The sequence below is a fragment of the Serpula lacrymans genome, assembly GCF_000218685.1.
Source record: "Serpula lacrymans var. lacrymans S7.9 unplaced genomic scaffold SERLAscaffold_1, whole genome shotgun sequence".
Classification (NCBI taxonomy): Eukaryota; Fungi; Basidiomycota; class Agaricomycetes; order Boletales; family Serpulaceae; genus Serpula; species Serpula lacrymans.
In genome coordinates, this window is record NW_006763290.1 from 4,852,804 (window position 1) to 4,865,960 (window position 13,157).

The window sequence follows — 13,157 nt, forward strand, 5'->3', positions numbered from 1 at the left end:
AGTGGGAGGACAGCCCCTCAACATACAGCCAGCTGATGTGGAAAAAGTCCGAATACAGCTAGACAGCCTGTCCATTGGATCAGCTTCTGGAAGGCATACAACACCTCCAAGGAGTCATCCAACACCTCCGAGGAGTGATTCAACACCTTTAGGAGTGAGTGGGGCAACAAATACACAAATGTGTCTACTCCCTGGAGTACCTGCACAAGTTCCTAAAAGAGCAGTCATGCCTGCTGAAGTCCTAGGAGTACGCAGAAGCAGTCGCCAGACCCGTCCTGCAGACAAAAACCGAGATTATCAAAGGACTCTAGATGAGGAACAGTCTTGAAAAGAGCAGCATGACAACTCCATGGAGAAACCTAACACTCCTAAGGTTCATGAAGAAACATCTGATACAGAGGAGACATTCTTTGCTGGAATAGCAAGTACCGGTCCATCTAACACAGACCTTCCAAGGACACTAAAGGAAGCCTTATCACGTCCGGATGGAGAATTACGGAAGTCTGCCTTGGAGGAGGAACTCCTAAGTCTCAATACTAATGCAGTATATGACACTGTTCCACTTCCGAAGGGAGTAAAACCCATCACATCAAAACCTGTGTTCCGGATCAAGTTTGATCAAAACGGAAACATTGAGAGATACAAACTCCGCATTGTTGCACGAGGTTTTACTCAAAGGGAGGGGATTGATCACCAGGAGGTTTTTGCTCCGGTTGCAAACTTAGAGTCAATCCGAATTATTCTAGCCCTGGCAGCAAAGTACGACCTAGAACTTGATCAAATGGACGTATCCACAGCTTATCTCAATGGAGAACTTGAAGAAGAACTGTACATGCTTCCTCCAGGGGGTGTTCCTATCCAACCTGGATACTGCTGGAGATTGAAGAAAATCCATCTACGGGTTAAAACAAGCTGGTCGTACATGGAACAAAACTTTTGATCGCAAGCTCCAGGAGCTCGGTTTTACAAGACTAAATGCAGAAACATGTCTCTATGTATTCCGGGACAACAAACAAAGATGCTTTGTTGTTGTCTATGTAGATGACCTCCTCCTAGAAGCTTCATCCCAAAAATTCATGGATATCACAAAAGCCAAACTTGAATCCATATTCAAAATGCGGGACCTTGGAGAAGCAAAATACATCCTTGGAATAGAAATCCAACGTGATCATTCAAACAAAACAATATCCCTATTGCAACGCCAATACATTGACACAGTCCTGGAGCGTACTGGAATGAAGAACTGCAAACCAGTATGGACACCAATGGCCCATGGATCAAAACTCCTTGCAAATGCTCCAGGGGAAGATATTGTGCAACACGAGATGCATATTGAAGGGCGTCAAGTGTCATACCTCTCAATTGTAGGCTCCCTCATGTATGCCATGCTTGGAACCCGCCCAGACATTGCCTACGTTGTTGGAATACTAAGCAGGCATAGCTCAGCTCCAAGGAGCCATCACTGGGAAGCTGCAAAATGTGTCCTCCGATATCTGAAAGCAACCAGGGACATGGAACTACGATATGATGGCACAGATGTCTCCATGGACATGGATTTCTATGGATATTCAGATGCAGATTGGTCTGGAGACCCAGACACGTCTCGATCAACATCAGGGTTTATCTTTATCACCATCCAAGGAGCAATCTCCTGGACAAGCAAAAGACAAAGCATGGTCGCTTTATCCTCCACGGAGTCAGAGTACATTGGATTGAGCAATGCTGGACAACACCTTGCATGGCTTCGGACATTTTTTGAAGAAATTGGACATGCTCAAAATGGACCTACAACATTGCACTGTGACAATCAAGTAGCTATCATTCTTACACGAGATCCACAATTCCGTGCTCGCACAAAACACATTCAACGGAAATAAACATTCTCACTAAACCCCTCACTCATGAAAAACACTGGAAATTCTCTAAAGCTATGGGACTACGGTTGCACTCGAGTGGGAGTGACAAAACCGGATAAACCCAGTCTCTGCCAAAGCAGCCATTGTTCTCCATGGAGCATAGCCACCACTCCATGGAGTAACCATTGTTCTCCTAGGAGCACAATTGTACTCCTAGGAGTCATTATACTGTAGCGAGTAGCACCTCCGACTATAAGTAGTAGGGGGTTTAGTATAGAAATACCTTAGTTGTTTCTATAGCCTCTTGGGCAGCGGCTGAGGTATGTTACATTACATTTATTAGAGATCACTTTAAACTAACATCTATTGTAGTTTCACTTAGGTAAATAATAAAGTCATTTTTATAGCCTCTCGGGCAGCGGCTGAGTTTTACTTAGTTTTATTACCAAGTTCTGATTTAGTCATACACACTTACTCAACCGACCTACATCAATCATGCTATAGACTATTTGTTGTGCTCAACAGTACACCTGGTATGTGTCAGGTGACAAAACCGGATAAACCCAGTCTATGCTAAAGTGGCCATTGTTCTCCTAGGAGTCTTCTTACCTTAGCGAGTAGCACCTCCAACTATAAGTAGTAGGGGGTTTAGTATAGAAATACTCCAGTTGTTTCTATAACCTCTTTGTAAGGACCATTTTATTATTTCCTTATCTTCACTATGTCTTGGTTCTCGAACGCTTTTCCCATTACGCCTCTGGCTCTAGGGCTAGAGGTATCGTTTGCCGTTCTACTTCTCATAGCCCTCACAGGCTTTCTTAACCATTGTTACCATTTTATATCACAGATCAGAGACTGGGCATCGCTCCCAGTCAGCCAGCACACTGGGTAGGGACTGGTAGTAGGCATCTCGCCAACCAGCTCCAAGCCCCAGTAAAGCCTGGTAATACTAATAACGCCTTATCTAGAATCGTACCTCATCCTGAGGATACGGTTCCTGACCACGCGTGACAATCTTCTATTATTAGTACAAGTCTCTCACCTGCTGATTAATCAAGCCAGAAGTCGTACGATAGTTACTCTCCCTTTTTCTTATTGGTTGATTAATTCCTCAGACCACTTTTCGTATATTCTCCTTTCGGTCTGAGGAACGGACAGTTCCCTATATAAAGACGTACCTATTCATGTATAGCTCCTTAGCTTTCTATTACTGAATTTACCCGCTTTACTCCTCAACGAGAACCTTTGAAGCTTACCTCTCAAAAGTCCTCTACTCGCTATATTTGATAGCGTCTGTCGACCTCAAAGCTCATTGAACCCTTACTCCCTGCAAGTGCAGAAGGAGATAGGTTTAGTTCTTGTTATAGTTTATCGTTGCCTCACACTCTTGGGCAGCAGCTAAGGTATGTTATATTACATTTATTAGAGATCACCTTAGACTGACATCTATTGTAGTTTCTCCCAGGTAAATAATATCAGTTGTTTCTATAAGATCTTGGGCAGCAGCTAAGTTTCTCTTAGATTTATTAATACTGTACATCAGGTATCTACTCCTTTTATAGTGAATAATGAAGGTCAGACTGAAAGAAGAAAGGAATAAAGAAGTGGCCTGATGGCCTGACCAGATAACCAACTAATAAGAAAAAGAGGAAGAAGTGATACTTTCTATTGCAATTACTTGACAAATTATGACATTTGTTTATAGTGTGAGAAAATATGCATTGGCCAGGGCTTGAACTTGGGACTCCAGCTTTCATGGTCTGGTGCTTTACCAACTAAGCTACCAAGGTGTACTTGGAAAGCATACTGATTGGTTGCATGCCCAGAAGGTCCAGAATCACTGTACATGGGTGCGGATCCCATTGTGTTGTGATATTACTAATCATTGATGCACTATAAAATGTCTGTCAAATAAAAGACTGTAAGGTATTCATTAGTGATTAATACAAATCCGTAGTGAATGTTATGCATACCTCAGTCTATTATTGTAAAGACTGAGGTGTTGAGAAAAATATGTCCGACTTTTTGTAACAGTATTTCAAAGTCCAATGCTTATGTAATGTTTAGAAAAGAGGAAAGTGTAAGTGTAAATGAAGGTAATGGAAGATGTGTGAAGGAAACAACGTAAAGTATTAGTAGCTCAATGTATAGTGTAGATGTAAATTCTTACTATGGCAACAATCATGTGGGAAAAGTCCTTAGTAAGGGATGTGTGATTGGCTAGATTAGTAACCCCATGAGAAGGTGCTGAGTCACAGTCTGTACCACTGATTAATTTCTCACTGAAGTATTCCTGTGCACAGCTTTTGATCAGAGCTATGTCATTGGGATATTTTTTTGTGAATGAGAGAAGAGCCTCCTATGTTGTAAGCACCACAAAACACAACTATGAAAGGAAAATAAAAGGGAAAAGGAAATGAGCAAAAGAGTTGCAGGGGTCACTTCTAGTCCGATAACTAGGAGTAGTTGGAAAGGATTGAGAGAGCCAAGACATAGCAGGAATGCAATTAGAAAAATTGATTCCTCACAGTGTGGAGATTTCATGGCTAATTTTTGATGTAAAAATATATAGCAGGTACCAGGGCTACTTTTATAACTACTGGTGTTTCACTTCTCCTGGTCAAAATTTTTGAAGTTCATCAGTTATTTCCCTATTGCTGTTGAACCTGAGTCAAAAATCCTGGATGACTGGATTATGTGCAATTGTACTGTGAAATTTTTGATTTACTACAAGATTTTATCTACTGTTTTTCTCAATGATTAATTTCAATACAGTAATCTGTCTCTTTAATTTAAATTGCACTCTCACATATCTCTTATTTGTATGAAAAACCTTGACAATGCTTAATATTAATATTTCCTCTCTGATTGGAAAGACATTATATTTTTCTCCTCACACTTCTCAGTGCCTACAAAAATAATTTGTCCTGGGCGCTATCATGCACAAAAGTTGATTGGTAGCATGGACAGGTGTCAAAAATGAAGTGAATATTCAAAAAGACTTGCCTTTGCGCCACACAGGCACAGTGCCACGTGGAATAGTAACTAATATTGCCTTTTTCAAACTTGTGGCTGATCAGCACCACCTCTATTAGGCAATCCAGTCGCGCTCACCTTTGCTTTCCATTAGGTACTTTCGGCATTTCAGCATTTCGGCAAATTTTTGCGTCGCCACTGGCTACACATTGCGCCCTCACTTTCATTGTCCTCCCTTACTTTTTTTCTTTACTCAGCCCCACCATGGGACTCTTACTCTCTTTTTTATTCTCACCTGACGGTCGCTTCTGGATCCCCATTCTAGTTTACTTCCTTGTCACCTCCACCTGTGAGGAATCAATTTTTCTTATCGCATTCCTGTCATGTCGTGGTTAGCAGACTCGATCCCCGTCACTCCTCTTGCCCTTGGACTAGAGATTACAGCAGGTGTCTTATTACTTTTATCCTTTTTCTTCTTATTCTCTATTCACACTTACGTCCTATCGTACCTACAACAAGGTAGACTTGTTGTCGACCCTCGAGAAGATATCCAGATGACATAGCCACAATCCAGTGCTATGTCTGGGAATACTTTGGAGGAATATTGATAAGCGAAGAAGGTTGTGAGTCAGCGCCTTCTCATGGGCTTACTGATACAGCCAATCGCACATCCCTTACCAATACGTTTTCTCATACAATTAGTAAAAACGATAGATCGGACCACCTTCTCCTTTTTTCTTATTGGTTAGCTAGCTGGTCAGACCACTTTCTCAGTTCTTCCCTTTCTCGGTCTGACCATCGCCGTTCACTATATAAAGAAGTACATACTCGATGTATTGTTCTCTAGTTCAATATTAGTTTGGATTTGCGCTCATACCGATACTCTTCATTCTCATACCCTGATTCACCGCCTTCCAGCAAGGACTTGACCAGGCATTGTGCTTTGTTATATAGCTTCGTATTTGTTGCCTGACACCACCCCCTGTGAGGCAACGATAAACTATAACAAAAACTAAACCTATCTCCTTCTGCACTTGCAGGGAGTAAGGGTCCAATGAGCTTTGAGGTCGACAGACGCTAGAAATATAGCGAGTAGAGGACTTTGAGAGGTAAGCTTCAAAGGTTCTTGTTGAGGAGTAAAGCGGGTAAATTCAGTAATAGAAAGCTAAGGAGCTATACATGAATAGGTACGTCTTTATATAGAGAACTGTCCGTTCCTCAGACCGAAAGGAGAATATACGAAAAGTGGTCTGAGGAATTAATCAACCAATAGGAAAAAGGGAGAGTAACTATCGTACGACTTCTGACTTGATTAATCAGCAGGTGAGAGACTTGTACTAATAATAGAAGATTGTTACGCGTGGTCAGGAACCGTATCCTCATGATGAGGTACGATTCTAGATAAGGCGTTTATTAGTATTACCAGGCTTTACTAGGGCTTGGAGCTGGTTGGCGAGATGCCTACTACCAGTCTCTACCCAGTGTGCTGGCTAGCTGGGAGCGATGCCCAGTCTCTGATCTGTGATATAAAGTGGTAGCGATGGTTAAGAAAGCCTGTGAGGGCTATGAGAAGTAAGATGGCAAAGGATACCTCTAGCCCTAGAGCCAGAGGTGTAACGGGAAAAGCGTCTGAGAACCAAGACATAACAAAGATAAGAAAATAGTAAAACGGTCCTTACATTACCCCCCCCTTTTATATTCTTGTCCCAAGAATCTTAGCGCCGCAGTCCGTGAAGCGGTTTGTGATCCAGTCGAAAAGGCGGGGTTTTTCGGTTGTTGTAGTGAAATTTTCGTATGGACGAAATCGTAAGGCGGCAGAGGCGATGACACGTGGGGCGGCAGGGTGTTTGCGGTGGAAGGTGGCAATAAGTGAAGGGGAATTTTTCAAATGGTGGTCGGGTTCCCACGTCCTCTCTGTGATCGGGTATCCCTTCCAATGGACGAAGTAATCGAGCTTAGCCCCTTTGAGTTTAGTGGGCCGAGAAGCAATGATTTCTTCGGCTTCGTATTCGGCTGCGCCATCAACTTGGATCGGCGGAGGTTTCGAGGTACGAGGTTGATTAGGAAACTCCGGCGTGTGATACGGCGATAAGAGGATTTCGTTGAATACGGGATGGATCGCCTTCCAGGATCTAGGGACGTCAAGGAGGTAAGCGGATGGGCCGACTTTTGCCTTTACCGTAAACGGGCCAAATCGCTTGTCATCTAACTTCTTCATCGGTCTATCGGTGGAGATATGAGTTCCTTCTAACCACACCTTATCCCCTTTGTGATATTCCCGTGCTTCCGTGCGTTTTCGGTCATAGTACTTTTTGAGGTTTTGATTAGCAAGTAATAATGATTGCCTAGTTTGCTCGTGTAGTTTTGTCATAGAGGTTGCGAAATCTTCGGCAGCCTGCGAACGTCCGGAAGGCTTCTGACCGGTCCCTTTGCGAGTGTGAGAACCATAATTTACGAAGAAGGGGGTCTGATTGGTCGCAGAGTGGAGATGATTGTTGTACGTGAATTCGGCAATGGCTAGCCAATCAGCCCAGTCGTCTTGTCGGTGATTAATGAACGTGCGTAGGTAGTGTTCTAGGTCTTGATTGATTCGTTCGGATTGCCCATCAGTTTGGGGGTGGTAACCTGTTGACAGGCCGGGTTCGATCCCAAGGGTCTGATAGAAGTCCTTGGTGAAGTTCGACATGAATTGAGGTCCTCTATCTGATATAATTTTTTCCGGGATGCCGTGTAGTCGTATAACCGAATCTCGTAGTTGTTTGGCGTAGCCTAACGAATCAAGAGTAACGTGCGTTGGTACGAAGTGAGCCATTTTCGAGAATCTGTCAACAAAAACCTGGATAGCGTCGTATCCGTTTGACTCTGGTAATGCTCCGATGAGATCCGTTGTGATTATCTGCCAAGGACGATCAGGGATCGGATTTGGATGGAGGGGAGCATGCGGTTTTTGACAATGCGACTTTGTTCTCTGACATATCTCGCATCCTGCGACATATTTCCTGATATCTCTCCTGAGGCTAGGCCACCAGAATGATCGGTTTACTCCTTCGTGCGTCTTTCTTTCTCCTGGGTGTCCGCTGAGGCTCGTGTCATGTTCTTCTTCGATAATACGTGCCCTCAACTTCGGATCTTGGGGTACGTAGATTTTGTTTTTGAAGGACCCTAACGTCAACTCGTCTTCTTTCTCATTTCCTATCCAAACGATTCCGTCTCGTTTCTTCCAAACTTTTGGATCTTCTTTCAACTTCCTTACTACGTAATCGTCTAGTTTGTGCTGCGAAGCTAGCAGCTCATCCAGGTAGTGTTCTTCTAACACGTCCTCCATAGTATAAATGTTTGCTTCCGCGAGCTGAGGTAGAAGGACCTGTCCTTCGTTGTCTCTCTCGCCTCTCGGATGGTCTACTCTTCGGCTAAGTAGGTCCGCTTTCGTGTTCGCCGAGCCTTTCACATGCTCTAGCTTGAAATCGTATCTCGCTAGTGTGTCCATCCACCTAGCTTGTCGTCTGTTTACCTTCTGGGGGTCTCGGAAGTAGGTGAGGTTTTGATGGTCGGTGAATATGGTGAACTGGTGTTTAGCTCCCATGAGGAGGTGTCGCCATTCTTCTAACGCATGCATTACCGCTAGCATTTCTTTATCCCAGATAGCGTAATTTCTCTCTGCAGGGTTCATCGATTTTGACAGGAATGCGACCGGTCTCCATTTCCCTTCTTGCTGCTGGGATAACACTGCTCCCGTGGCATAGTTGGAGGCATCACATTTAACTTTGAATGGATCCTCGTCGTTAGGGATTGCGAGTGTGGGCGAAGTGGTGATTGTCTTTTTGAGAACGTCGAACGCTCGTTGTTGGTCTTCAGCCCACTCCCAGTCTACCTTTCCGGTGAGAATCGTCAGCGGTTTGGCAATCTTTCCGTAGTCTCTGATGAATCGTCTGTAAAAGTTTGAAAACCCTAGGAATGACTGTAACTCCTTCTTTGTTCGTGGTATCGGCCATTCTGCAACTGCCTGTACTTTTAGCGGGTCCATACAAATCGTATCATGGGAGATGATCATTCCCAGATATTCGACTTCTTTCCTTTCAAACTCGCATTTCTCTGGCTTGAGATATAATTGATTGTCTGCGAGTATCTGAAGAACTTTGGATACGATCTTCCTGTGTTCTTCTAACGAGTCGGTGAATATCATGATGTCGTCGAGGTATACGATAACTGATCCTTCGTTGATTAGGTCTCTGAGAAGTCGGTCCATCATTGTTTGAAAGGTGGCTGGGGAGTTCGTGAGTCCGAAGAACATAACCAGAGGTTCGAACAGTCCTCTGTTAGTTCTGAAGGCGGCCTTGTGCTCATCTCCTTCTTTGATTCGAACATTATTATATCCCCAACGGACATCTAGCTTGGTGAAGAATCTCGCTCCTTTGAGTCGGTTTATCAATTCTGAAATGAGGGGTAACGTATATCGGTTTTTAATTGTGAGGGCGTTGAGTTTCCGATAGTCTTGTACCGGTCTGAGAGATCCGTCTTTTTTCTTGATAAAGAAGAACGGGGATGCGTAAGGGGATTTCGATACTCTGATCCTTCCTGTCTCCAGGTTCTCTTTCAAGAATTCGTCAAGATGAATTTGTTCATCTCGGTTGAGTGGATACGTTTTACAGTCTAGACCTTTGGCTTCTGGTAGGAGTTCAATTGCGTGATCCCAGACTCGTCGTGGGGGTAGTTTGTCAAATGACGCTTTTGTGAATACTGGCTCAAAATGATGATAAAATGGGGGAACGACGTCTCTGAACGTGAGTGTTGACTTTGCTCGTTCTGATTCTTCCGCAATCTGTTGGCTTTTGGTCTGAGATACGTTGCTTTCGACGGAAATTTTGTCAATCCTGCTCTGTAAGTCTACAGCGATGACTCTATCTCCGTCTTCAGGGTGATACTCCGTATCATCAGAAGGGTACGTGATGGTGTTGGTTTGCCAGTTGATATTGGGATTCGTGCGTCGTAGCCAGTCGTGTCCTAATAAAATTCTGGCCTCTCTTTGTCCAGTGACTAGGAAGTCCATTAATTCCGTGCGACCTGCCACAGTTAGGCGAAGTGTCACATATTCCGTTAAAGGTCCAGTGCGATTCTTGGTTCCATCGGCGTTTGAGACAATAACACGAGTTGGCAGTGGTTTTGTGGAAATGTTGTGTTGCCGAACAAAGGCTTCGTCAATGATAGAATCTGTGCATCCTGAATCTATCAAAACTGGAATGACATGCGTCTGGTGATCGTCGATAGTGGATAATTGACATTGTAGCGAGAGTTTGCGTTGATGAGATGGGGGGAGGGATGCGAAGTCTTTGATCACATTCAATTGCTCTACGATATACTCTTCATCGTGTTGCTTGAGTAGATTGATTGTATCCGTCGTGATGTGTGGGTAACACTGGGGTGAGGCCCAGTTCCGAACCAATGCTTTGGCTCTTTCTTCTTTCTGGTCTTTAATTCGTCGAGCCAACCATTCTGCTGAATGTGGCTTAGCGTATTTCTCGGCACGTGGGTTTTGGGAAACATGTTTTGATTTATCAGTTACAAATACATTTTCCGAACCGTGCTTACTGGTCAGAGAGTCCGTGCTTACTCCTGACCTTCGAGAAAATCCTTCGTCTTCGTCTCCTCCTGGGTTGTGGTTGCTTCTCTAGCTGCAACTTTCTTCAGAGGGCAGTTCCTTGCGATATGACCCGGCTGGCCACATCCGTAACATAACCTGAACCGACTCTGTCGGTCTGTATCCATGGGTACGCCTTGTCCGGGGAATACACCTCTCTGAGGTTGATCCTCGAACCTTCTTGCATACTGATTCGTCTGGGGTCTCGCCATCTGCTGTGGCTGCGGCACATGCTGGTGCGTATACGTCTGTTGTCTGTAGATGGGTCGCGACGGCTGCGTGACTTCTCTCTTTCGTCTTTCGTCTAATTGAAACTCTTCTCTTCGTGCCTCCCATGCGTAGGCTTGCGTTTTCCACTCAGCAAATGATTTTGGTAGGTCTCTCTGGATGATGACGAAATCACAGATTCGAGAGTGAAGATTCTTTTTGAGAATTCGATTGATCACGTCGAAGTGAGTGGTAGCGTCATATCCGGCCTTGTCCATGAGCGTTGTGAAATGGCTAAAGAATTCGTCGCAATGCTTATTCTCCTGCTTGTATGTCTCGATCTCGTTTACCGCCTGCGATCTTTCGTTTGGATTTCCGAATACTTGGGCTAGATCGGTTAGGACGGTCGAGAGAGTCGGCCATACGGGGGTAGTTGCGTCGAGAGCTTTGGTAAGCACGTTCTCTTTCCAAGCTTTTACTGTCGACGTTCCTTGGTCGCTGATTTTGGATAGGAGGTAGATGAGCTTCGTCTTCTTGTCTGGAAAGTAGGATGCGTAGGCGGTTAAGTACAACTGTAGTGCTTGGCGCCATGCTATAAATCGTTCCTTTTCTCCTTTGAATTCGAAGGGTTCTGCTGCGAGAGTTACTTTGCCGTGTAACTGCGTGGGGTTAGACATGGATGAGGGTTTTGGAGGAATTGGAGGTGGAGGTGGAGGTGGGCGTGTAGGTGGTAGTGGTAGGGTTTGTCTGGGTGGAGTCTCTGGTTCTATGGACGGTCTTGGGTTTCGATATTCGGAAAACACTTTGAAGAATTAAAACGAGTTTTATTTAGTTTGAATCGTAATCAAACTTGTCACTCCAATCGTTAGAAGTAAATCCAAAAATATTCTCTTCTTCTTCCAAATCTCTTTCTACCTGTGAGCTAGTGGTAGAATTACTGTCCAAGTTCGAGGTTGTTTCGTCTGGTGAGGGGGTCCTTTCTATGAGAACGTTTCCTTGAATCAACGAGGATACGGGAGGGATATAAGAGAAATTTCCGTGGGTCAGATGGTACGCTGGTTTATACTGCGAGTAGACTCTGTTGTTTTCTCGAATAAGTGTTCCCCAGAACTCGGTGTTGATCTCGGTAACGATGAAACGATCTGTGGGGTGGCGGATGACTAAATCAAAAACTTCTTTTCCGTAGTTTTGGTATTCTCTGAACAATCGACAGACGTTCCTGATCTGTCTTTGTTCTCTTTCCCAATTTCTTCCTTCGAGGATTTCGTGTCCAATCTTAAACACTAGTCTGCGAAATTGTGATATACAGGCTACTATCCTTCGTATTGCGTCGCGGCAGAAAGGGGTGACAACTAATACGTGGACTCCTGTTTTAAGATAATCTCGTGGGTTGAAGGCGTCGTTCTGTTCGGGAGTGAGGGGGACGTCGAAGAAGAATGGTATTTCCCGATAGAATTTGATGAGATCGGTTTCGTAAATTCCAATTCTTGTAAAAAGAAGTTCAAGAGGGGTAGGATTAAATGACGCTGTAACGTATACGTCAATTTTGGATGGTTCGAGGTAGGGCGTAAGGAATTCTAGGTAAGGTGCGGAGTAGGGTCGTCGGTGGATGATGATTCCACAGGGAAGTAGGTAGTGGATCTCTCTCCCGTCCTGTTCTGGTGAGAACGCAAGTTGGGGAGTTTCAACGTAGTTTGGAAGGTGATAGATGCGTGGAGAGATTCCGTCGGATAGTATGAGAAGAGCTGTCTTATGTTCTGCCACTCGTCATCTGAGGGCTCGTCTTTCTTCACTGTCGTTCCGACGAGGGGGTTCTAGAATTCTCTGTTCGTAGACTTCGATCGATAGGTGCTCTAGGTGTATCGAATTGAACCTGAACAATTCTCTGGATGCTTGATCGGATTCCCAAAAGCAGGTTTGAGCAGCTGCCGATGCGTACTCGAGTAAGCGCGACGTATTGACGGAGTTGGGAGATTTCGAATGCTAAATCGTCGACGGCTAGAACTAGTCCTTCTAGTTCAGAGATGGGGGAAGAGGCGGCTGATGAGTCTTCGTAATACTCAGTTTCTGTGTCGCTGCGGACAGGCTGGGGGTGCGTGGCAGCGTTGACAGGTACTGCAACGTGGAGTTCTCGGTTGTTGAGGGCGTGATGGAATTCCTCGAGTGAACGTCGTTCTTCGTCCGTTACTAGGCTCTCTCTGATGTTCGACAGTTTGACGGTTGTAGAAGTGATCAAAGACGACAGCTAGGGTGAGGACTTGAGCTAGAACAAGTAAGAGTATTACTTCGAGGTGGGTAGGAATGTTGGAGAGGACAACTAGCTAGCTTAGCTAGAAGGCAAGTGGTTGTTTTGGATGGGGAGGAGGACGGTGAATGACAACACGTCCGAGGGATGAAGGAAAAGGTGGGTTAGGGCTATAATGGGTTCGAGCGAGATGGTACGCTGTGAACGGATTGTAGAGTGAGCTTTCTATTTTGTGAGG

The 13,157-nt window shown here is 44.6% G+C and overlaps 2 protein-coding genes across 2 annotated transcripts; one reads left to right on the top strand and one right to left on the bottom strand.

Moving 5' to 3' along the window:
- Positions 1 to 2,542: 2,542 nt before the first annotated feature.
- SERLADRAFT_376394 (uncharacterized protein) lies at positions 2,543 to 3,069 on the top strand (the record flags this gene model as incomplete). The annotated part of the gene is made up of 1 exon (XM_007312796.1): positions 2,543 to 3,069. The coding sequence occupies one exon, from the start codon at positions 2,578 to 2,580 to the stop codon at positions 2,746 to 2,748; it is 171 nt and encodes a 56-aa protein (XP_007312858.1).
- Positions 3,070 to 10,436: 7,367 nt separating this feature from the next.
- On the bottom strand, positions 10,437 to 10,679 carry SERLADRAFT_376397 (uncharacterized protein; the record flags this gene model as incomplete). Its single annotated transcript, XM_007312797.1, has 1 exon — positions 10,437 to 10,679. The coding sequence occupies one exon, from the start codon at positions 10,677 to 10,679 to the stop codon at positions 10,437 to 10,439; it is 243 nt and encodes an 80-aa protein (XP_007312859.1).
- Between the last annotated feature and the right edge of the window lie 2,478 nt (positions 10,680 to 13,157).